This window comes from Crinia signifera, chromosome 3 (genome assembly GCF_055691185.1).
Source record: "Crinia signifera chromosome 3, ASM5569118v1, whole genome shotgun sequence".
NCBI classification, from domain to species: domain Eukaryota; kingdom Metazoa; phylum Chordata; class Amphibia; order Anura; family Myobatrachidae; genus Crinia; species Crinia signifera.
This window is the reverse complement of record NC_139219.1, coordinates 231335475-231361455: the sequence shown is the minus strand read 5'-3', so window position 1 is coordinate 231361455 and position 25981 is coordinate 231335475. Positions and strand designations below refer to the sequence as shown.

At 42.2% G+C, this 25981-nt stretch overlaps 1 protein-coding gene across 1 annotated transcript in view; it reads right to left on the bottom strand.

Moving 5' to 3' along the window:
• Nucleotides 1-25981, bottom strand: part of LOC146064290 (putative cation-transporting ATPase 13A4) — an 85549-nt gene that overhangs the window by 36690 nt on the left and 22878 nt on the right. Inside the window, exons 7-19 of the mRNA XM_083177585.1 lie at nucleotides 25104-25238; nucleotides 24182-24254; nucleotides 23080-23211; nucleotides 22667-22837; nucleotides 19874-20031; nucleotides 17039-17227; nucleotides 15889-15950; nucleotides 15543-15693; nucleotides 12510-12590; nucleotides 11332-11488; nucleotides 3303-3420; nucleotides 2575-2699; nucleotides 59-222 (exon numbers count right to left, since the gene is read on the bottom strand). Of these exons, the coding sequence (XP_083033711.1) occupies nucleotides 59-222; nucleotides 2575-2699; nucleotides 3303-3420; nucleotides 11332-11488; nucleotides 12510-12590; nucleotides 15543-15693; nucleotides 15889-15950; nucleotides 17039-17227; nucleotides 19874-20031; nucleotides 22667-22837; nucleotides 23080-23211; nucleotides 24182-24254; nucleotides 25104-25238 (1716 nt within the window). The remainder of the gene's footprint in view (nucleotides 1-58; nucleotides 223-2574; nucleotides 2700-3302; nucleotides 3421-11331; nucleotides 11489-12509; nucleotides 12591-15542; nucleotides 15694-15888; nucleotides 15951-17038; nucleotides 17228-19873; nucleotides 20032-22666; nucleotides 22838-23079; nucleotides 23212-24181; nucleotides 24255-25103; nucleotides 25239-25981) is intronic.

Sequence of the window (25981 nt, the reverse complement as noted above, 5' to 3'; positions counted from 1 at the left end):
AAGGTAAAATTGAACATAAATGCCCAGTTAGCTTTCAGACTTAATAAAGGAATCTTACTTTCATCTCATCTGTACTTTGTTCAGGCTCTTCAACTTCATTCCAAGAAATTTTGGCAGATCTTACTCCAGTGGGTTCTTCAGCTTCTACTAGAATAATCTTAGTGCTCTCCGGGACTAGACTCGATGACCTGGCTACAGTTATGGCTGTTTGTAAGTTATCTCCTGTGGAGCAAGTAACATCATATTGTTGTGACCCAGATAAAAATATGAGATTCTCAGTTACTACAGTATATGTCAGATGTTATATGTCAGAAATAAAACAGTTCCTGCTAGAACCAGAGATTAATATAATGATATAGTAGGAGGACATCCGCGCCCGCACACCGCCAACTACCGCAGACATAATTATCGCATATGCACTAACATATGCGATAATTATGGCAAAAGACATCTCTTGCATTAAGAGCTGTTCTTTGTGTTGTGGCCGGTGATGCGCAGTGGGTCCCGGCTGCTCCCAAGAGGCTTCCCCCTCCCTCCCTTACCCGGCTGGATGATGCTGCAGGGTGGGCTCTCCACTGTAAATCGTCTTCCGGGTGCAGGGAGGAGGAGGTCACTGGTACGGGCAGCATAGCGCTGTGGGTCGGCAGCAGTCTGTACAGGGCAGCGGGGATCTGTTTGCGGTGGCCGTGGGTCACGGTAGGAGCTCATAGGCTTCTATGGGGTATTGCCAGCTTTTTCTGGCAATGCCCCCATCATGGTAACTCGGCGGTGCATCTTTATTGCGACCCACAATGTGGTAAAAACCCTGATAACAGGGTTTTTCCCGCATTTTTTGTTTAGAGAATCCTGCCCATAGGGAGTTTAGGGCCTGATTCTGGTTGCTTTGCAAAAGCAAACTCCTTCTTTAATGGACAAAACCAACTGCAGGTGGGGCAGATGTAACATGTGCAGAGAGAGTTAAATTTGAGTGAGTTATTTTGTTTCTGTGCAAAATTAATACTGGCTGCTTTATTTTTACACTGAAATATAACAAGAAGGTGTATAGAGGCACTCACTACAAAGAAATAACTGTTACTGTTGCCATCCGTGAAATGGAGATGCCCAAGCAGACACTTGAACCAGTGGCGTAACTATGAATTGGGCACCCCCCCGCTGTTAATGGGGGACACCCCCCGAAGCACCCCCCGCCCGCAGCCTTACCTGTCTTGCTGGTCCCGTCCCGGCTCCCTTGCTGGCTTCATTCTTCTGCTAGTGAGACGGACCAACACAAAATGTCCGCCCCCATACAGCAGACAGTTTCAGAGAACTGTCTGCTATATGGGGCGGACATTTTATTGTGGTCCGTCTCACTAGCAGAAGAATGACCACCACTGAAGTCAGGTAAGGCGGCGGATTGGCGGGCGGCAGATGGGCAGACGGGAGGGGGCTAACTATAGCACCACAGCCCCCGGCGCCCACACATGCATAGCGCCCCCCCGCGGCCGCGGGGGCTGCGGTGCTATAGTTCCACCTCTGCCTCCAACAATATTGCACTGTCTGGTGGCACTCAGAAATAAATACACAGAAACAAGCCACTTGTAGCCAACGTTTCAATGGGGTTCTTCCATTGATGAAAATGGGAGAACCCCATTGAAACGTTGGCTACAAGTGGCTTGTTTCTGCATATTTATTTCTGAGTGCTGCCGGACAATGCAATACATTGAAATATAGATATCAGTTTAAAGAACAAACTCCACCCAAATGCACGTTACATCAGCCACACCTGCAGTGCTCATGGTTTTGTCCGTTAAAGATGGAGTTTCCTTCTGCAAACCAATCAGAATTAGGTCCTTAATCTCATACAAGCTAATATACAAATGTTCACCGTTTAGACAGACCTTTAAACAGAATTGTAAGACATACAATAGTTTTAAACTTGTAGATCAGCAGCCATTATTGAAAGTGAAAATGTATAATACAATCATGACAGCTCCTCTTATGGATCATGGATAGATACATGTGTAAAAAAAGTATATATGTGTATATGTATGTATGTTATGTATATTATGTTTAAAATAAAGAGACTGTGACATCTATGGTCCTGCTAGGAGAGGGAGTCAACCACAGAAGTGATATTGACAGCTTTCAATGAACTGATTCAGACTTGCAGGGGAGGAGAGGTGCCCCTTTGGGAGCAGGAGCCTGGCGGCAGATTACTCCATTGCCTCCCAGAGTTACGCCTCTGGATGGATAGATACATGTGTAAGAAAGTAGAAATTTCTGATAAATAAACTGAATAGCCCATGCCCATTAGAGATCCAATCTTGACATGTATATTATAAATATTATTTTTTTTTATTTGCGGTTACATGTCCAGGTTATTGATGAAAATGATAAAGGCTGTTTTTTTTTATGGTAAAAGAACATTCAAGCGTACAACTAAAAATATGGCCACGGTTATGTTCAGAATTTTGCATCTATCCAAAGTCCCAAATTTATGTTTAATGCTAAATCAAGCCCAGGAACAATACTGCATTGAGTAAGTGCTACGTATTCATTTGCAAAGTTCTGGCATATAAAAAGCCTTGAAGCTACCTGTGACCATGACAGTCCTGATGTTGGCAGCACTAAGCTCTTGCAGAACAGGTTTGGTTTCTGGTTTCATTCTGTTTTCTAATATAAGCAAGCCAAGAAATTCCAGACCTGATTCAACATCCTCCCTAAGGAAAAAAATGATATGAACAAATTTAGTAATACTTGTCTGACACCATATTTCTGTCCTGGTAATTTCGCTATAGTTTAGCCACTATAATTATACCAAGCTAGCAGTTAATTATAATTTATGGGTGGAATAATGGGTGGATTACAGTAAATTGATCTAGTCTATAAAGGGTTTGTCTCATTCATCAAGATGTAAATAATAAATATGTAAGTGATTCAGTTTAAGCCATCACATTCAACATAACTATTGCAAAGTTCCCGTAACCCTGTGAATATTATTATGCAAATCAGTTCTTCAGTAAATCAGCTACAGCAATATCCACCTTATTTTACTGACACCTTTATTTCCTCTGTGAAAACCGATACTCCAGGATCGATGTATCGAGCAATGAGAGGAGTGGAATAATGGACAAATATGAATCTACCTATCTTTTTATAAAATGTACTTGATACATGTTTTCTCAAAGCTGACTGGTTGCCATGGGCAACATCATTGTTTCACTGCTTGATAAATCAACCGCTTTATCGATTTTTATTTTTGGCACATTTTGTTTTCTGTTGACTCCTTGTGAAATTGTGTATTGAGGCCTGTGGTACGGTACCTGATAAAGTTGGCATCTGCGGTCATCTTCCGATCCTCTAGAGTTTTATAGGCCAGTCCAATAACTCGATAACCTTTCATGGTGTAAAACTGAAGCTCCTGTGAAAAGCCTTTTGGAACTATGTAAAAGAGAACGATGGTTACTTTTATTTTCCGGAGACTGATGTATTTTTTGTTGTCATTTATAGCTGGTGCATTGCAAATGATCAAGCCTTACTTCCATCGTACGATAATGTTGAGTTGAGCAATTGGCCCAATTTTTTGTATACTGTATGTTGCACTTGCACATATCTATAATGTTAAATATAGTATAGCCTATATATACTCACCTGGCCGAATAGTTTCGGCATTAGTTTCAACTCTGAAACTTGTACAAGATTGATGGCATGCGCCAATGTTTGTCTTTTGAAAGACAAACCATGCCATGTACAGTATCTCCATACTACACTTACTTGTGAATGCCCGTGTCTCACTTCTGCAAATGGATACAAATTTGAAATGGGCTCATCGTATGATAAGACAATTTGTGCCCAATTTGTAACCAGTCAAATTTGTGGCACAAAGTGACTTAAATCTGTTCTTAAATTAGGTCCTAATTCTTAATTATTGCTGCAATCCCATTATGTATGTAATGTGCAAAGACAAAACACTACATTTTTTTCATTGTTATTGTCTTTTCCATGCTATGTACTGTACTTTACTGTATTAAAGCTGCGCTGTCACCTTGGAAAATATTTTTCTGAAATGTCCCCTTCCCAGACCTGTTTCCCTGTGCAGTTGTCTGGAAATTCCTCTCTTTTTTTTTCCGCATCCCTATAAACTGTAAGTTATTTCGGGATGTGATTATTTGGTTCTCCAGTTCATACTCCCCTCTGCTCTGATTTAAAAGTTGGCAAGCCTTTAATGATTTGCTTTAGTGTATATATGGATATTTTACTCTTACGTAGTAAAGCATTCATTGTACTGCTTATAACCTACAGCAGGGTTTCTCAAACCTCCATTCTCAGGACCCCACACAGTTCACGTTTTGCAGGTCACCCGGCAGGTGCATATGTGTATTCATTAATCATTGACACATTTTAAAAGATCCACAGGTGGAGCTAATTATATCACTTGCGATTCTGTGAGGAGACCAGCAAAACATGCACTGTGTGGGGTCTTGAGGATGGAGTTTGAGAACCTGTGGCCTGCAGTATATACCAGTGGTTTCCAAACTGTGTACTGTGGCACCCCGGGTTGCCTTGGGGAATTGGGAGAGATATTTTGGATTGGTGGTCCAGGACCAATTCAAATTATGGTCAATGTAACAGACAAAATCAGTGCCAGTGGCTACCAATCATAATATATTTGGACAAACAGAAGCAAATCCTGTCCCTCACCACATAATTAAACCCAAGGATAACATATACTGTAAACACAATTTAAGAAACTTTTAGCCTAGGGCTGTAGGGCTTTTGTGAAAAAAATTCTGACAATTTATGGTACTATTTGGGGATGAGGTTGATTTACCGACAGTCATTAGGTCGACCACTATTGGTAGAAAGGTCAACACAATAAAAAGTTCAACATGTATTGGATAGACAGACAAATACTCAACACATGCAAACTGTCGACATGGGAAAAGTCTACATGAAAAAGGTCAACATGAGCCTAAAGCATGGGTCCATATCAACATTTGTTGACATGGACACTATTAAACAATAAAAAAAAACTCATGTCAACTTTTTTGCTTGTGTCAACCTTTTGTCTATGTCAACCTAATTCAAGTTGCCATTTTTGGTGTGTCGCCCAATTGTGGTCGCCCTAATGACTGTCAACCTTTATACTGTCAACAAGTCGACCCCCTCATTTGGGAACCTCTGGTATATACCATTTTTGATATACGGAATGTAAAGGTATATAAAGACTACTTTAATAGTTTGGAAATATGTTCCCAGTTGATCTACCTAGTATGAATCATTGGAATGCATTAGAAAGAAATGTTTTAAAACACCTTTTAAGTAATGTAATAAAAATGAGGCCTTTTGTATAGTACAAAGAGTTCTCTCCTGTGGTACAAATAAGGAAATGACCTCAATTGTTCTACCACTTGCAACATCCTCACATAAAAGTGTCCTCATAAAATAATGTATACTTCTATGACCACAATCTTATAAGTGAAGTGCCAAGTTTTTTGCAGGAATTTACATTCTCATCCTAACGAGGCCATGACATGGGCACTGGGGGAGGGCAGCTTACCAGTGGCGTAACAAAAAAATCTGCGGCCCCTCCCACCCCAGTTAAGAAACAAGACCCCCCCCTCCAACCCAAGTTAAGAGACCAGAAACTGCAGGAACCCCGCCAACTTAATACTCAGCGCCGCAGGGACCTCTATGACCGCAGGTACCCCCGCACCACACGGATCACCCTGCCGGCTCCTGGCAGCTCCCTGCTGCACCCACAAGGAGGGGGGAGCTGGGGGAGTAACAATAGCGCCCATAGACCCCCCCGGCAACTCCCCACCGTCGCGGGGCTGCGGCGCTATAGATAAGCCACTGCAGCTGACATCACCGGATGTCAGCTGCCCGCCCACTTCCTTCTGAACGTGCATGCATATGTAAGGGTGCTTCAGATCACCCTTACATATGCATGCACGTTCCACATTATTCGATGGTAGTAGTAGTAGTAGTACGTTTATTTATAAGGCGCCACAAAGTGTCCGCAGCGCCGTACATAGCAAACAAAAAAAAAAAAAAATTACAAGGTAACGTACAGGGTGTGTAGAAAGATACAGTATAAATAGGGGTATAGCTGGTAGAACTAAAATCAGCATCAGTTCAGAAGTAGGTGTCAAAATAGTCAAGGAGACCGAAGATGAAGTAGAGGAAGGGAAGAACAGGACAGGAGCACAGGTGAGGTAATGAGGTAGGGTGAGTACGTGAGGAAGGAGGGCCCTGCTCATAAGAGTTAACATACTAAAAATAGGTGGGTGGACGAACGAAATACAATAGGATAAGTAGGAACGGAGGGGAACGGAGGCAGGATAGGAGGATCAAAAGAGGTTAGGAGGAGGGATAGGCTAGTCGAAAAAAGTGGGTTTTGAGGGAGCGCTTGAAGGAGGTAAGGGAATCAGATAGCCTGATGGGTGGCGGGAGGTTGTTCCAGTGCAGGGGGGCAGCGCGAGAGAAATCTTGGACACGGGAGTGGGAGGAGGTGATTAGGTGAGAGGTCAGTCGGCGGTCAGCAATGGAGCGAAGAGGACGGGAGGGAGTGTGGATAGAGATCAGTGAAGAGAGGTAGGGAGCTGTGGAGGAGGAGAGAGCCTTGTAGGTGGTGGTGAGGAGTTTAAAGAGAACTCGGAAAGGAATGGGGAGCCAGTGAAGAGATAAACAGAGGGGGGAGGCGGAGGTAGAGCGGCGGGAGAGGAAGATGAGCCTAGCAGCAGCGTTAAGAATGGATTGGAGAGGTGCGAGGCGGGTGAGAGGTAGCCCAGAGAGAAGGATGTTGCAGTAGTCAAGGCGGGAGATGACAAGAGAGTGAATGAGAATTTTGGTCGCGTCAGTGGAGAGGAATGGTCTGATGCGTGAGATGTTGCGTAGGTGAAAGCGGCAAGACTGTGAGAGAGCACGAATGTGGGGGGTGAAAGAGAGGGAGGAGTCAATGATGACACCGAGGCAGCGCGTTTGGTCGGTGGACGTGATCTCGGTTTCACCAATGCTGATGGAGATAGTGGGAGAAGAGGGGATGTTCGGGGGATGGAAGATTAGAAGTTCAGTTTTAGCCATGTTTAGTTTCAGGAAGCGTTGGGTCATCCAGGCTGAGATGGCCGTGAGGCATTCGGAGACCTTGGACAGAAGTGATGGGGATAAGTCAGGGGAGGAGAGATAGATTAGGGTATCATCAGCATAAAGGTGGTAATGAAAACCATAGGAGCTGATGAGGGTGCCCAGAGAGGTGGTGTAGAGGGAGAAGAGGAGAGGGCCAAGGACTGACCCTTGGGGAACACCGACTGGCTGGGGGGTAGTAGGAGAGGAGGAGCTCGGAGTGGAGACGGAGAAGGAGCGATCGGAGAGGTATGAGGTGAACCAGGAGAAGACCGTGCCAGTGATGCCAAAGGAGCGGAGGGTGTTGAGCAGGAGAGGGTGGTCAACAGTGTCAAAGGCAGCCGACAGATCAAGCTGGATGAGGATAGAGAAGAGGCCTTTGGATTTAGCCGATAGTAGATCGTTAGTGACTTTGGTCAGGTCACCGATAAGCATCCCTATATGCATCCCTACTGTAAACCTAGCATATAGATTCATCCGCAGCACAGATAAGACCATCATCATCAACCTGGATTGTGTAAATACATCATTTAAACTTTGTAACTCACATAGTTCCAAATGTACTAAGCTTGAAAAGTTATCAAATGGAGAGTCATAAACCACCAGCCAATCAGCTTCTAACTGCCATTTCACAGGCTGTGTTTAAAAATTTGACATGGAGGAGCTGATTGGTTGAAGGTTTATCACTCTCCATTTTATCACTTTCCAGGCTTAGTACATTTCACCCATAGAGCTACTGTATGTGGAACAAAACAAGATCCATTTACAAGGAGTGTCCTCATTGTACTAGAAATAATCAATGGTTTATGGCCGATGTCAAATAGTTTTGCCATGGATGGGGGAGAACCAGATCAGTTGCACTTTTACCATCAATGGCAAACAGCGATGGCAAAGGCAACGATGGCCATCCCTAGCGAGAAGGAGAAGAGACGCGGATCCAGTGCCAGATGCAGCATGGGAGGTGACACGCAGGGCCGTTGTAAGGCTTCTCAGCACCCTAGGCAAAACTTCAACCTACTCCCACCCCAAAAAAAAATCATGTGGTTTCCCCTTCCCACTGGGAAGGTGGGAAAGTCCCCTGCTTTTCCTGAAGGCACTCTGCACCCTCCCCTTTGCCACTCACAACAGAGTACAAGGGATGTGAGCATGGTCGTGCACAGGGGCAAGATTCTGGAGGAGCAGCATTTCCCTGATCGATGGGCTCTGAAGATTTACAGCCCAGTGATTAGTTCTGAATTGGGCCCATGGTGTGAAGTGGTTCTCATGGATCAATGTGCACAGATGAGAGAAACAGGGGATGCCAAAATCAGTCAAATTCAGACATTGAAAAAAGTGTAACTTTGTATTTATAAAGAAAACTCAGAAGTAAATACAAATCTTTGAGTTTTAAATACTGAGGACATATATTGGATGAATACAGTATATCTTTTTCTGGAGAATAAATACCGTTCGCAGCATCAAATTGCCAGACAGCTGATTTTTTTTCTTTTCATTTTACTGCAAGCACCTTACTTTTTTGACAGAAAGGAAAACAACTTTCACGGTTTTCACATAATACTGTTGCAAATTTTTATGTTACAAATGCATGTTGTCTACTCAAGTGGACACATGTTTAACTTCGGTACTTGTGTAGTTTCACAGCGCCACCGCGCGCACAGTGAAACTTTGAAACTTGGCAGTCTGCCAGACTCTGTGTTTACTGTGCGCGTGCCGCTCTAGCTGTTCTCAGCGCAGCGCGTGGCTGCTTTCCTTATGTAAGCTACGTTATCAGCATAGCGCTGGGCAGCAGCAGTGCACTCAGCGCTGACAGGTCACTGTGGTACTTGTAGTTCCACAGTGAAATAGGCAGTCCTGCGCACCGCTGACAACCCGGCAATTTAGACTCCTCCGGCAATTTAGAAGTCTAGATTTAGACGTCTAAATCCAGACTCCCTGCAAACCGCTAAGATGGGGGCATCTAAATTTAGACGGTAAAGCGTCTAAATTTAGTAGGGTTTAGGGGTACACTATAAAACCTGTTCACAATGACACTAGTCGACGTAACAGCTGTCGACCTTGTTAATTCCACTATCCACGCCAACCCGAAGCGTGGCGAGCGGCGGCGGTACGCGTCCTACGACCTTTTCATACCCCCACTATCCACGTCGGCATGGAGTTGATTTTATAAAGTGTGGGAGCGCAGCGAGCCACCGAGCCCGAAGCGCAGGCGAGCGGACGCGGATACCTGTGAAGCCCGCGAGGGGACGCGGATACCTGTGAAGCCCACAAGGGGACGCGGATACCTGTGAAGGTATCTGCGTCCCCTAGCGGGGCTCGCTGCGCTCGCCACGCTTCGGGCTCAGTGACTCGCTGCGCTCGCCACACTTTATAAAATCAACTCCACGCCGACGTGGATAGTGGGGGTATGAAAAGGTCGTAGGACGCGTACCGCTCGCCACGCTTCGGGTTGGCGTGTATAGTGGAATTAACAAGGTCGACAGCTGTTACGTCGACTAGTGTCATTGTGAACAGGTTTAATAGTGTACCCCTAGACCCTACTAAATTTAGACGCTTTACCGTCTAAATTTAGATGCCCCCATCTTAGCGGTTTGCAGGGAGTCTGGATTTAGACGTCTAAATCTAGACTTCTAAATTGCCGGAGGAGTCTAAATTGCCGGGTTGTCAGCCGTCTAAATCTAGACTTCTAAATTGCCGGAGTAGTCTAAATTGCCGGGTTGTCAGCGGTGCGCAGGACTTTCTATTTCACTGTGGAACTACAAGTACCACAGTGACCTGTCAGCGCTGGGTGCACTGCTGCTGCCCAGCGCTATGCTGATAACGTAGCTTACATAAGGAAAGCAGCCACGCGCTGCGCTGAGAACAGCTAGAGTGGCACACGCACAGTAAACACAGAGTCTGGCAGACTGCCAAGTTTCAAAGTTTCACTGTGCGCGCGGTGGCGCCGTGAAACTACACAAGTACCTTAACTTCTTTAGTTTATAATTTAAAACTTTTTGGGTTTTTATAAGCTTAGAAGTTTAATAATAAACAGTTTTACAAAATAAGGTTTATAATTCATGCATGAAAACTTGAAAGAAAATTGTATTTTTATCTTGAAAAGGAAATATAATGTAAACTTTCTGTAAGCTGTCGGATGACAATGTGTTATCTGAGAGATAACGTTCGCATGTACATTTTATTTAGTTTATAACACAGGTTCTCAAACTTGGTCCTAAGGACCCCACACAGTGCATGTTTTGCAGGTCTCCTCACAGAGAATCACAAGCTAATAATTAGCTCTGTCTGTGGATCTTTAAAAATGTGTCATTGAGTAATGAATACACCTGTGCGGGATCCTGAGGACCGAGTTTGAGAACCCCTGGCCTATAAGGTGCATTTACGGTTCTATTCTTTGTTTCATGTCAGTTATCTTTCTTTACCATAAATGGAACAATAATTACAGGGTGAGATGTAATAGGATGAGAGAATCAGAAAGTGAGAGATTTGATAAGAAATCTCCAGTTTTTTTTAAAAGCTGCAATCATTTACACTGCAAAATCAAACTGGTTTTGCAGAGTAAATGATTGCCGCTTTAAAAAACCTGGAGATTTCTTACCAAATCTCTCACTTTCTGAATGTCTCATCTTATAAAATCTCACCCATAGTGTCTCATCTTATAAAATCTCACCCATAGTATCTGTAAGTGTGTTGGAAAAAAAACAAATGATGGTTCTCACTTAAATTTTGACTTTGAACATTTGTCAGTTTTTTCAAGCTGGTATGTATGAGTTTAGTTTCAGTGAGAAGCATTCTTAATGCTTTTATGGAACAATCCGCTTCAGGAAATACCACAATTTCATACTTTATATGGAACTTGGGTACTTATGTAATATCTGGGCTCCCGTTTTTCTTATGAGACCGCGTCCCCTGCGCTTGCCACGCTTCGGGCACAGTGGCTCGCCACACTATATAAAATCAACTCCATGCGTAGTTGGATAGTAGGGGTATGAAAAAATGGGGTGCATTTAACATGGGAGCCCAGATAATACATAAGTACCGGAACTTGTTTATCCCAATAGAGGTGCGCAGGAAAATAAGCTCTGATGTAATTCTAAGGGATGTTAATGGCTGAACATGACAACATTGCTGTTTCATACAAAATTGTATTAAACAATTCAATTATATCTGGAAAGCAAATTATAATTAAATATTTAAAATACATTTATTAACAGAAGCAACAAACCTTACCACTTTCCTCTCTGCAAAATGTGATCACCATCTCTGGCGCTCCTTTCATATACATAACTAGCTTATCCTGACCAATCTCTTGAGTGATGACAGACATGCGCTGCAGGCTGGAAGAGAATGGAAACTGGTGGATGATGGCAATTCCTTCAATTGGACCCTAGATGGGTAAAACAACTGGTGAGTGTTAATCAGCACAAATGCATTATGGGTAAGAGGACATTCTATTACGTAGACTAGTGCACTATTAACCTTATGTGCATCTCATATTAGCTGTATCTATTGGGTTATGTACAGGCTTCAATTAATGTTATCTTTATCTGAATAATCTGCATTTAAAAGGGAAAAGTGTTAGTATAGTAAAAGTATTATATGTTGTCCATTGAAATAACCCAAATCCAGCAAAGAGTATTCTATTTGACATCACGTGGGGAATTTAATAGGATGAGAGATTCAGAAAATGAGAGATGTGTTAAATATCCAGGATTTTTTTAAAGCAGCAATCATTTACATTGCAAAACCAGTTTGATTTTAAAATGTAAATGATTGCCGCTTTAAAAAAAAAAACCTGGAGAATTCTTACCAAATCTCTCGCCAACTCCCGAAACCAGCAAGTTATATGAAATGTTCATAAAATAAATTGTAATACTTTCAGAGCCTGATTCAGACATTCTCTCTAGGCTGCATATATTCACCGCCATGCCAAGCGAATCCCCGCACTAGCATGTGTACGCTTCCACTTCCACTCGCATGCAGTCTCAAGGAGGAGAAATCGGTTGAACGATTTCTCTAGCCTTTGCGCTGAAAAGTAAGTCTATACTTACTTTTCAGATGCCCGCTATCCACCATATTGCGGCCGGGCGCTGATGTCATGTGACGTCAGCCGCCTTCTTCAAGCGGACATGGACACGCCGCCGATCAAAGGGGTACACCCAGCATTTTTAAGGGTGCACCCATAAAATGCTGAGCCATCCCCTGCGTCTGCCCCCTGTCCACCCACTCTGGAGCGAACGCCCCAGCGAGTGTGAAACACGCCAAAGGCATTAGCTCCCGGGCTTGGACATGCGCAGGCACATGCGCAAAGCCCCAACTTGGGGATGGGGGGTGAATTCTGAATCTCCCCCTGAGTGGGGAAATTCAGAAGCTCAGTTCTACTGCCTAGAACAATGGGGTAGTCTCACCGTTCTGCAGCCTTGTCCTGGTTTCACAATCAAATTGGATGTTGAAATGTCATCATTTTCTGAAATCAACTGCTTGAGTTCCTAAAAACAGATACATTACAGATTAATTAATGCACAACAGTGAATACACTTAAAGGTTAAATAGGGTGAAAAGAGGTTGTGTAATTAGATCATAATATATGCATAAATTGTTAACAGGTGAGTGCTTTACACATCCTAAAACAGGATATAAATTTAGGTTACAACAGCGGATGGCTTGTGAAAGCAAGTTTGTCACTTATGTGACAGTATGCCGTGCTAACAATTATACATCGGTAAAACCATTATGATACTTAGGTTGATATCCGACTGGAGAAATAGCGTCCGCCACCTATACCCCCCTTAAGGAGCTTATGCAGCTCCTCAATCCACTTTTAGAGATTAAAGCACACCACCTATGGCGAAACATTTTTTTTTTTTTGAAGCAGGTCACACCATCTATGCCATTATATCAGATCAAACACTTTAAAAGGAGCAGTGACCGACACCTCAATTTAATATCTTTTTATAAGGGACTACTTGCATATAGGACCATTGCATACAGTATACTGCCTTGTGTTTTTGTGATTAATTTATTATATTTGTTTTTTGTTATTATGTTTAACATTAACTTTGTATATGTTTTTGTCTATTCCATAATTTGTGATACTATTAGTATCCATCTTGATGATGGTCTATATAGAGTTAGAGCTTTTCTAGTACCAATTGCATGATCCTGGTGCCCAGACCTTATTATGTACTAGTGTGATTTTGGGTGCCTGTCAGGCTTGATGCAGTAGCTCTACTGTTGTGATATACTTTATTGATCTATCAGGTTATATTTGCTCAGTGTTTTATAGACTCTTTGCATTTAGTTACATTCACCCACTTTCATGGATGTCAGGAGTAAGGAGGTGTATTCCATCTACTGCTTCCACTTATTCTAGTTGCTTAGAAACTGGCACTTTCTCCAGCCCCACCTTTCTACCTCAGTTGCTGGAGGTATGGTGGTGCATTCCAATACCAACCTCTGTGCATTCCGGAAGCTAGACACCCTGTGACTTCATCTTTGCTGTGTGTGATCGGGTGTGGAAGACACCATGTGCACTAAGCACCACTGCAAAGCCATTGAGGTGGTGTAATAACTATTGGAGATTTCCCTGCCTGATGCAGTTTATGATCTGAAACTGCATTAATTATCGCTTGGGTGGCCGATGTACTTTGGTCCAGGAGGAGGAAGTGTGTTCCATGACTGCTTCCTGCATTCCACAGCTTGGATGAGGATGATGAGTATAAAATTAATCACTTTAATTGTGTGGTCTTCACACAGGTGAGTCTACTTGCATTGGTTTTGGCGGGCACGCGAATCCCTATAAAGGCTGTATTTGTTTAATATGATTTTGTGCTCTTGAGGAAGATGGTCATTCCACCGAAACAGCTGTGACTTTTCTGCTCCGTCTCCTGTGAATGTGCACAGCATCTATTCATGGGAGGCAGAGGGACATGGGGCATGGCCACAGCTGCTCACACACAGCTGGCCATGCTTCCACAGTGTCAAAAACAGGGCTTTGCGATTTTGGACATCCTGCAAAGCCATGCCCTTTTTACATGAAGCCACACCCATTATCGGGACTGTGCACGGCGGGCCGTGGCAAAAGTCCCGACTGGGGACCTCTCAAAGTTGTGATAAATGAATATATCATGTTAGGTGGAATATATGCACCAGTGTTTCATATGAAAATGTACTGTACAGTATAAGCCATGGGTGGGCAACAGGCGGCCCGCGGGCCGCATGCGGCCCGTGAACCGCTCGCGCCTGGCCCGGCCACTCCCGAGTCCAGCACAATGACAAGCGGATCCCCACAATATTGATAATAGGAATGGTGGGTCCCGCCGCTGCCGATGCATGACCGGCGACGCTCCATCCCCGCACAGCATTACTGGGAGTGTGGGAGGGGATGCGGTCACGCGGCCGCCGCACCATCCAATGGCGGGGAGGCGGCTGCCGCGTGACCGCGTCCCCTCCCACATACTCCCAGTAATGCTGAGCGGGGATTTCGCGGTCATGCATCTGCGGTGGCGGGACTAAGTCAGCAGCAACGCAGGCACTTAAAGTCAGGATTCTCCTTGCCTGACTACCCTCTGGCTGGCTAAGCAGACTCCACCACTCTAAAAGTAAGCGCTGCTGCAGTCAATGTTCAATGAGTAAATATATTATACAGTATCTCTTATGACTGGCACTCACCTTCTATTTGTGCAGAGGGTTTTAATCAGGCAGCATAATGATTTGTAATTTCATTATGCTGCCTGATTAAAACCCTCTGCACAAATACAAGCCTGTTGAGAGACTCCTAACCTGCATTATTTGTATATATATATATATATATATATATATATATATATATATATATATATACACACACACACACACACACGGTTGTGTAGGTAGGGTTTCTACTGCACTGGGGCACATAATGCTGTTAAGATGGCCCTGCCAACCTGTGCTGCCACAGCCACCACTGAAGCGAGCCGAGATATTTCCTCCCTCCTCCTGTGATGTGAGTGACATGCTGAGATGCTAGGAGGCAGGTGGGGCGGAGCTTCTTGTGCAGTGGGGTCGGAGGCAGCTGTGTTAAGGTGGAATTGCTGCTGGGTCCTGGGGGGGAGGGAATGCAAAATAGAGGTAGAAGCTACCTCAGTTTTACATCCCATCTCCCCCAGGACCCTGACAGCAGCATATACAGATGGAGCCATCCTCATCTAGCCCTCCCTGGAGAGCCATGGTGAGACAAGGCCTCTTGTTCTCTGCAGCAATACAATACATAGAACCATACAGTTGGAGAAGGGGATTAGCAGAGAAATCTGATTACTCACTTAATCTTATTAAAGGGCGAGATGAGGATGGCTCCATCTGTATACAAGATATTTTGGGTGCGGCCCTCGAATATTCACTGGAAGTGTAAAGCGGCCCCCCAGCCAAAATAGTTGCCCACCCCTGGTATAAACCCTTCTTACCCACTGAGTAGCTTCAAACATCTTTAAATCCAAAGGATCTCCCTGCAGTATTCCATCAATGGCAACCAATGAGTGGCAGCTGGTTAAAGCTCCGAGCAATGGACCCCATGGTAAAGCATTATCTGATCGGAAGCTGTGCACCTCCTGGAAGCTAACAGGATAAGATTGTGAATTAACAGAGCTCATGCAGCTTCTCAGGCCAATGACAAAATCTATTTGCTAACATATAGTGAATCTATTCTGGCATGCTTGCATGTATTATCTTCTAAAACTAGCATTTGCAATAAATACAAATACCTGATTACATTCAAAATAATATTCAGACTATATACTGTAGGAATCATACCAATTTCCTTGGGAAGGTAACACACCCCACAGATCCAGTCCATCTTCTGTTAGAGTCCCAGTCTGCAACAAAAATAAGTACTACATATGTACTCTGTTCTGGTCATAGGGCCTAATTCAGACCCGATCGCACGGCTATGAATTCGCAGGCTGGGCGATTATCGATAGACTGCACAAGCATATGGCCCACAGTATGTATGCGCAAGGCCATCCTGTAATAAAATCCTGCTACTTTTTTATTGCTGGCCGTACGCAAGTTGATTGACCGATCCAACTGTTTCTATTGCAGCCGCCGAGTAAGTCCTGGGTTACGTTTCCAGAAATTCAGATTTGACTTTAAAAAAAGAGGAATCTGAAAGCCTTCAATGCAGCCAAGTGCTGCTATTTCCGCCGGTGGAAATAGCGGCACAGATTGAATACTACCATGGTCTATTCACAATGATGGTATTTTTCTGATCTGACTTTGGTGTTATTAAATGTTTGTTATGTATAAAGTAAGTGGATAGTTACAATATTATTAATAGTGTATATTAAATGCAGTGAGTGGGTTTGAGAAATTATTCTGTAGCTGTAGTTATAGACATATTTGCCTACCCTCCTGCATTCTGCAGGAGACTCCCTGAAATAGCAGCAATCTCCCCTCTCCCTCATTAGTCTAGCAATCTCCCTCATGTCACCTAGCCCACTTTATGTAGCTGTTATATTTTTGGGAAAACAAGGAATGAGAGATAGATACATTTACACTGAATCATCAGCACCATTTCCCATCATTGTTAATAAAACACAATGATCCCTATGGATGCATGCATGTCTTGTGGCCATTTATACGGAGCCACGTGTAAAACAAAATAGATGAACAATCCCTGACACATATCAGTGACTTATAACACTTACTTACGGCTTTGGTGCTCATCTACATTTGGCTATAAGTAATTTAAAAAGTGTCCTCTCAGATGTAGCAGTACACACCCATGCTTCGAGGTGCCGTGTTCACAATCTCTCCATATATGGAATTAGACATACCCTTTGGGTGGAGCATGACACCCCCCCTCTATACTACCAACCATAATCTACCTGAAACTAGTTTTCAAAAGTAGGCAAGTATGGCTATAGAACTAGGTATTATGCTTGGAAGATAGAGGAATTCTTACCTTGTCAAAACAAATAATGTTCAGGCGCCCACAGACATTTATTCTTTGAGGACTGACACAGAAAATCCCATTTTTCTTTAGTCTGCGCTGAGCATACATAATACCTGTAGATAAGGCAGCTGAAAGCGCTGGGGGAACAGCTGTAGTGATAATAATCAGGGCCTTTATCACAACTTCAGTAGGAGATTCCTAAATGTAAAAAGATAGGTATAAAAAATAATAGTAATATTAAGTCATGTTACAACTTTACAATGCTTTTGTGCAAAGGTATGTACAGTAAATACTATGCAAGTGGAGAGAAACATAACACATTACCAGTGTGAAGCTTACTTAATATACTGTAGGAATGATATAAGTTTGAAAGAAGGGAAAGATGACTCTATGGGTGAAATGTATAGAAATATAGAATTTGACGGCAGATAAGAACCACTTGGCCCATCTAGTCTGCCCCTTTTTTTAAACGTGTTACCTCAAACCATATTTGATCCTTATTTTTTTGTAAGGATATCAATATGCTTGTCCCAAGCATGTTTAAATTGTACTACTGTATTTGTGTCTAACACCTCTGATGGTAGGCTATTCCACTTATCTACTACTCTTTCTGTGAAGTAATTCTTCCTCACATTTCCCCTGAATCTTCCTCCCTCTAGTTTCAGTGCATGTCCTTGTGTTATGTTGCTCCTCTTCCTGTGAAGAATGTCTCCCACCTGTACCTTGTTAAAACCCTTGATATATTTTAAAGTTTCTATCATGTCCCCCCTTTCCCTTCTCTGCTCTAAAGTATACATATTAAGATCTTTTAGTCTTTCCTGGTACGTTTTGTGATGTAGGCCATCATTTTAGTTGCTCTTCTTTGTACAATCTCTAATGTATTTATATCCTTCTGGAGATATGGCCTCCAGAACTGAACACAATACTCTAGGTGAGGTCGTACCAATGACCTATACAGTGGCATTATTACTTCTTTCTTTCTACTGCTGATACCTCTCCCTATGCAACCAAGCATCTGACTTGCCTTCTTCATTGCCTTGTTACATTGCCTACCTGCTTTTAAGTCCCCTGAAATAGTGACACCTAGATCCCTCTCTTCCTCAGTAGTTTCCATTATAGTGCCATTTATACTATATTTAGTCTTTGGATTTCTGAGACCCAAGTGCATGATTTAGCATTTTTTGGCATTAAACTGTAGTTGCCATTCTCTTGACCATTTTTCTAATCTACCTAGATCCTCAATCATTTGTTTTACCCCTCCTGGTGTGTCTACCCTGTTGCATACCTTTTGTGTCATCTGCAAAAAGGCACATTTTACCCTCAATTCCATTTGCAATATCACCAATAAAGATATTAAAGAGCACCGGTCCAAGTACAGATCCCTGGGGTACTCCACTTGTAACCTTTCCCTCCTTTGACTGTATTCCGTTTACTACAACTCTCTGTTTTCTGTCCTGCAACCACGCTCTTATCCATTCAACTATCTTAGAATCCAATCCCAAGCTTTCAAGTTTATTTAACAGTCTGCGATGTGGGACAGTGTCAAAAGCTTTACTAAAGTCTAGATAAGCTACATCTACAGCCCCACCTTGATCTATTACTTTAGTCACCCAGTCAAAAAAGTCAATAAGTATCCCATCTGGCCCCATTGATTTATCCACTTTCAGTTTTGCGAGTTCTGTGAGGACTTTCTCCTCTGTAAATGTACTTGTCTCTCCCTCAGTTTTCTGACTATACTTGCAACTTAACTGTGGCCCCTTCCCCTCTCTTTCAGCAGTGAATACTGAGCAGAAATAATTATTAATATTATCTGCTATTACATTGTCCCCCTCAAGAAAACTTCCACTCTCTGTCTTCAGTCTAAATATTCCACTTTTTGTTTTTCTCCTTTCACTTATATACCTAAAAAAAGTTTTCCCCCCTTTACCCATAGGATGAGAGATTCAGAAAGATCCAGTTTTTTTAAAGCCGCAATCATTTACACTGCACAATCAAACTGGGGGCCAAATGTAATAGGGTGAGAGTATCAGAAAGGGCGAGATTTTGGGAAAGTTTTCCCATGTTTTTTAAAGGAGCAATCAATTACATGGCAAAATCAACCTGGTTTTGCAGTGTGTCGAAGTGTGGCGAGCGCAGCGAGCCCTGCGAGGGGACGCGGATTACTTTACATATTGGCCATGTCTGCCTTCATTTAATTTTGTGATTAATTTACCCATCCTCCTATTCCCAGGAAGGCATTTGGCATGGTTGCCTCTCTTGGGGTCTACCCATACATTACATACCACTGTTATCTGGTTGTGTCAACAAGATGTTCAGCCTGCCTGGGCTCTCTGGTCACTCTACTTCCAATATCACATTCCTAATCTTATAAAACTAAAAACAACTTGTATAGAACATTAAGCTATTGCAGTAATATTTCAATGCTTTTGTCATTTTACGATCATTGTTTGGTATAAGGCAAACACCTGCAAATCGGGGCAAAGGGTAGGCCTTACATCAGGGCTGGGCAACACCGGCCTTCCAGATGTTAATTAACTACACATCCCAGGATGCTTTGCATTAGTTTTGCTATGTGGCCATGCTGAAACTGATGCAAGGCATGCTGGGATGTGTAGTTCATCAACATCTGGAGGGCCGGTGTTGCCCAGCCCTGCCTTACATGCACCCTTAGCGAGGGGTCTGTACAACAAGCAATGTCTGCTGCAGTATTAGGACATTAAGGAAACCAATATAATATAACATAGATTTATTGATGAGTTGCTGGATAAATATGTATGTCGACATATTTCTGTTTTATCATATTCAAAGATATATTTACCATTAAATTGATATTATGTGTCTTACCCCTTGCATGACAAAAACAGCCACTGTGTAGATTGTCCCAATTATTGCAACGCTTGCTAGAACCATCAGAAATCTGAAAGCATCTCTGTATAATTTAAAATTCATTGGCTTTGGGTACAAGATGGATCTGACTAGATCACCCTTAGCGGTATTAAAGCCTGTTGATTTAACAATAATACATTATAGTTCAATAACATGACAATGTAGAATATTTGGCAATAAACACAATTATAATATTTTCCTTACAGGAAAAAAACAAAAACATTAACACCCATGGGGACTGACCCATTAAGGGAATTAGAAAGATAAGTGTGTGTGTGGGTTTACATATATATGTGTGTGTGTGTGTCATGCTGGATCAGCTGTGATGCAACATGCTGCATGGGGACAGGGGCAGAGGAACATATGAGAAGGGGAGATGATAGGTTCACAAAGGGAGGCAGGAGGCGGAGGCATTTGTGCAGAGTAGAATCAGAGGCACTCATGGGAAGAGAGGGCAAAGGCAAGCTTGCCCAGGCAGAGGCACTTATGTGGAGGGGGTCAGGGGTTCAATTCAAGAGGCAGTGCTCAGGAGCATTCATGAGGACAGGGACAGAGACATTCATGAGGACAGGGACTCCCTCCCCATTCATGATATGGGGAGGGAGATGATAGGTGCACATGGGGAGGTAGTTGGTAGAAGTACTCATGTAGAGGGGGCAGAGGCATGCTTGGTGAGAGAGAAAGCAATAGTACATACAGTATGAGGAAGGGAGATGATAGGTGAACATGGTAAGGTAGTAGTCAGAAGCACCCATGGGATAGAGTGGTCAGAGGCAGGCTTGTTGAGGCAAGGAGTAGAAGTACATATGGGGCTGAGATAGGATAGGTACACATGGGAAGGCATGGGGCAGAGAAACTAATGGGAGGGGGGGGTCATAGCAATGCTTGGTGAGGCAGTGTGCAGAGGTAAATATGGTAAGGGGAGAGAATATGGTAAGGGCTCCCCACTTAGGAGGCAGCAGTGGCATGCGGTGGGGGGAGGCAGGTAAGGCACAGCCTCTCCTGTCATACAAACATATATGCCAGAGTTTTGAGTTTATAAAATATGTCAAAAATACAAAGAATATATATATATATATATATATTTTATTTTTATTATTCGATTTAATTTTTATAGGCAAAGGAGTAAAAAGTCTATGGCAGGTGAAGCAGTGCCTCACCTGGCTACCTTTTCTTGACATCTCTTATCAAAAGTCATCAAATCTCCAGCAGTGTATACTGCTGCACATGTGTATAATGCTGGCATGTACCCCTGGGCTCATATATTGTGTGCAAATCTGGCTTTGGTACCTGCCAGGGACTCCTTAACCAATTACCTCACCGCACGTCTCCGGAAGGCAGAGGCACACATCTGGAGGCAAGGGGCAGAGGCACTCAAGGGAAATATTGCCTATATTACATGTGTAGGAGGAGCATTACGAAGTTGGGGCAAGGACATATGTGAAGGATGAGCTGTGATAATTTTCTGATCTTGAAGCCTTGTATAAGAGCACAGCTACTACTATTGGCCATTGTGTGCATTGTAGATTACTGTCATTCTTCTCTTACTAATATATTGTCACTCTTACTTAAGTCACCAGTGCTCAGCAAAATACTTCTGTATCGTAGGCACAAAAAAGTGTATAAATAACTACAGCGTTTTCAATAATAAAGTGCTAACCCATACATTATGACATCAATTTAAAATATACAGGTGGAGCCCTCCTCATTTATCCTGTTAATTGGATTAAGTGAGTAATAGGATTACTATGCTAATCCCCTACTGTATTGTTCTATGTATTGTATTGCTGCTGAGAAAAATAGGATAGCCATGGCTAGCCATTGTGATCCACGACCTAAGGAACAATGTTGACAGGGGCTCCAACTGTATAGCAGTGTACAACAGAGCAATTATAATAAAGTAGATTAAGAATCAGATTAGTTAACCACTACGGTTTACGTCCACAGAAACAGTGTCAGACTGGGGCATGAAGGGCCCACCTGGGAATGTTGTTATAGGGGTATGGCCAGTCTCTAGCGGGGTGTGGCCAGCTATAACCTTTAAAGTAAATAGTACAGTAAATTCTGCTTGTGCATGCATGCTAATGTACCACATTAGTAACAACAGTGCTCAGTAGAAGATATACCATAGTCCTTTGCAGTATAATGTAACATTTGTATAATGTAGAATTCATGTGCAGTCTAGAACCTGATCCCTATATTTGGAGCTGGGGCCCCAAGGCAGTGGGGCCCACCGGGGGTTTCCCCTGTACCCCTGTGGGCCAGTCTGACACTGCATAGAAATGACTGACTTTGTACACCTGTACTCCACACGTGTAACTACCTGCTGTAGAGCCACAGATATAATGCATACAGATTAATATTTATAGGAGCTTATCTTTGTATCCGTTTTCCAAGAGTGCTTCAGAAGGTGGAGTCATTCTCTGATTATGTACTTTATAAATTACAGTAACCTGTATTCACATTATTTTTGGGTTTGTAGACATAGACAGTATCATTAAAGTATTAGCCTATAATGGCACCACTCCTTGACCTTGCTGATTATTCATAGTTGCAGTATTTTAACATAAATTATTTTATTGGTATAATACAAAGTTAAACATACTAGAAGAGCAGTATATTAGACAAAAACTGTAGTTTCTTAATTTTAAATAAAATTATATTGTTCAAAATGTAAATTATAGTTAGTACTTTTCGCCTGTATATATATATAATATTGTGTACAAATGATGTTAAAATATTTGAACTGACCAGTTCTCAGGATAATTGCCTTCACGTGTCCGTGCCCTGCTGACTTTGTCTGAATGACTTCGGTACCACAAAACAGGATATGCCTTTTAAAGTCTTCACCGCTGTGTGTCTTCCAGGGCATGGTATGGTCATTATGAGGTAGGGGTGTCTTAGACACAGGGATACTTTCACCTGTTAAATCCATGAAAATAAACATTCTTACACCTAAAGAGCAACTAATGCAATTTATCAATTACAATTATAGTCCTCACTAAAATGACAAACACTTTAGGAGAATGCAATTTCAAAACTAATTGGTTATTTACTATAGCAAGAGATTACCAATTTTATAAAAAAACTATAATAAAATGAATGGTAACCTTATTTCTCCATAGTAAAGTATTGGTTATCTGGAGCAGTATGTACTGTAGTACCTGTGAGCATGCTTTCATTTACAATACATCCTCCACTGAGCAGTATGGCATCACATGGAAGGAACAACCTCTTTCCTGTTAGGACAATGACATCACCTGGCACCAGGCAGCGGGACTCTACCTCCTTGCACTCTGCAAAGAGATTCATTTCCGAAAAAGTCATCAAGTACTATAGGTAATAGTATTGTATAACCTTTTTTTAGTTTGATGCATTATTTTTAGTATCATCGTCATCGTCATCATCATCATCGTCGTGTCAGGTCAGTGTTTAACTTGTAAGAGACAGAGGGGGGAATTTACTAAGATGGGAATTAGATTTCACATGTGCTGTTGCTATGGGCAACCAATCAGATCCTGTCTACTATCTTCTAGAGGGTGCTAAATAAATAAGAAGTAGATTCTGATTGGTTGCCCATAGCAACATCACATGTGAAGTCTAATTCCCATCTTAGTAAATTTCCCCCAGAAAGTCATAATATGGCTCAGTGAAAAGCGAAAGAGATGACTTTTTGGAGAGAGACTTCCTGAGACTGCTGTGTGTGAGGGGACATCCTGTGCTCTGCAAGAAGCAAGGAGGCCAGAGAATCTCTACCCAGGGGCATAATTAGATGTTTGTAAGGGCCCCTATGTACCTCTCAATGGTGAAAAATGTAAAAAAAAAACATTCTACTTTGACAGGCAAGAAGGGACCCTCTTAGTTTTGGACCCCAAAGCAGCTGCACCCCCTCCCCTGTACCTTTGGCAGTTACGCCCTTGACTGTCCCTTCCTGGACTTCCCTGCCAGTGGCAGTTACAGAGGCTGGACCCCAGCACAGTCCAAAAATCAAAGAGGGGGGGTCACATCAACTACCAGTGAGTCCAGGATAGTGATGTTTGGAGTGGCATTCGGTGTGGCTCCTCTTTATGAATATTGGACTGTGTTGAAGCCCCACCTCTGCAACTTCCACTGGTAAGGAAGTCCAGAAACAGAGCATTTTGTACCTAATGGAATGGGCCATGTTGGCGGGTATGACATTGTACCATTTGTATCTTATTTAGCCATTATTCCTAACATGCTCACATTCTACATACTGTAACTATATTTAATGTAGCATTAAGTTACCTCTGTTTTTTTGGAGTATGGTCACTTTGACACTGTTGTTGGATTCCACCAGATTATGAAGCTTAACAGATTCCTTTAAATAAAAGTTGACTTGTTATATTTACTTTATGAAATATAGAATTGAATTCTGTAATTTACAATTGTTCATGATAAATATTTCTTCAAGTATGAAACAGAGAAGCAGATGTCCAGGGGATATGTCTATCCCCCTCTAGTTGTATGTTGATTGAGTCCTCACTACTTATATCCAAGCTGTAATGTGTATTGAACTGTGCGCTCTTTATTTGTACTGTATTCTTGTTATTTATTCAATGTTATGCCAAGCTTTGTCTCCTTGTATTGTTCCTTTGTACGGCGCTGCGAAACACTTGTGGCGCCTTATAAATAAAATTATAATAATAATAATAATAATGTCTAACAGTAAAATAACTATGTCGTACATATACAGCATATGCTGTATTTTGGTGTGACTATAGATCAAATCACACAATCACATGGGCTTCTTACCAGTGAGCCTCTCTCTGTGCTTAGGTCAGATTTTCTCTAATGGTGAGTTATTGATTGTACACCATTGGGATACAAAAGATGGATTGAAAATAATTCTGAGGCATTTGTAGGCAAGCAAATAAGGGTTGTGTGCAAATAAATGGGATGCCTTAAGATGTAATTGAAGTGATAGAAAAACTTAAAATTAAATTAATAAAGATTAATTTAAAAAATATAAAAAATATAAATGCGGCAATGCGGCATTTGTTGGGGCGTGGTCGCATTTCTGCAATTATTTTTCAATCGCATCACAAGTAGAGACTCGTCATGCTGGGGGAGCTGGATTTCAGTAAGTACATGTGGGACTATCTGATTTACAGTATAACAATAATAGATTCTGCATTATCTGTGCACATGGTTAATATATGTTACATACCTTTCTTAGGTCATGTACTGTAAAAATGATGGATATGAGTGTCATTATAATAACAGCTATGGAATATTCTACGAATCCTACAGCCAACCACACTGCCAGACTACAAGCTTCAAATGCATAGAAGGGATTTAAGACCTAAACAAAAACAAAACCAAGAAGAAACTCAAGTAACCATTTACTGTATATAAAACAGCAAATGTTGGCAAATAGCAAAATATTTTAATACTGGAGTCTGTTTACTAAACCTTTGATAGAGATAAAGTGGAGTAATGTAAATTACCAGCTCACAAGCTCCCAATTGTAAGTTTTCAAGCACAAGCTGTGACAGGGCAGTTAGGATCCGATTGGCTGGTACTTTATCTACACCTACTTTATCTTCAACTAAAGCTTTGTAAATAGATCCACTATTCCTTTTTACAAGTTTTAATAGGTAACTTAGAAATAAAGATTTTCTAAAGTGAGTACTGCAACACAATTCTGGGAGAGGGTAGGTTACCATGCTATTTTGTATTGGTGATAGCAGCTTACAGTATATGAGTTGTAAACACCTTATTTTCTCAAATAAAGGGGTAGACCTAGTGCCAATTTTTATACTGTATAGCTTTCTGCAGTCTATCATTAATATTATCACATTTATACAATGGCATATCTCCTAAAATTGTAAGGATCATTGATACAAGTGGACAATATACTAAATCAGTGGTTCCCAACCCTAGTCCTCAAGTACCCCCAACAGTGCACGTTTTCCAGGTCTCCACACAGGATCACAGTTGACATAATTAGCTCCACCTGTGGATCTTTTAAAATGTGTCTGAATAATGAGTTCACTTGCTGGGTGACCCAGTGGTGTAGCTACGTGCCAGGGTGCCCGGAGCAAG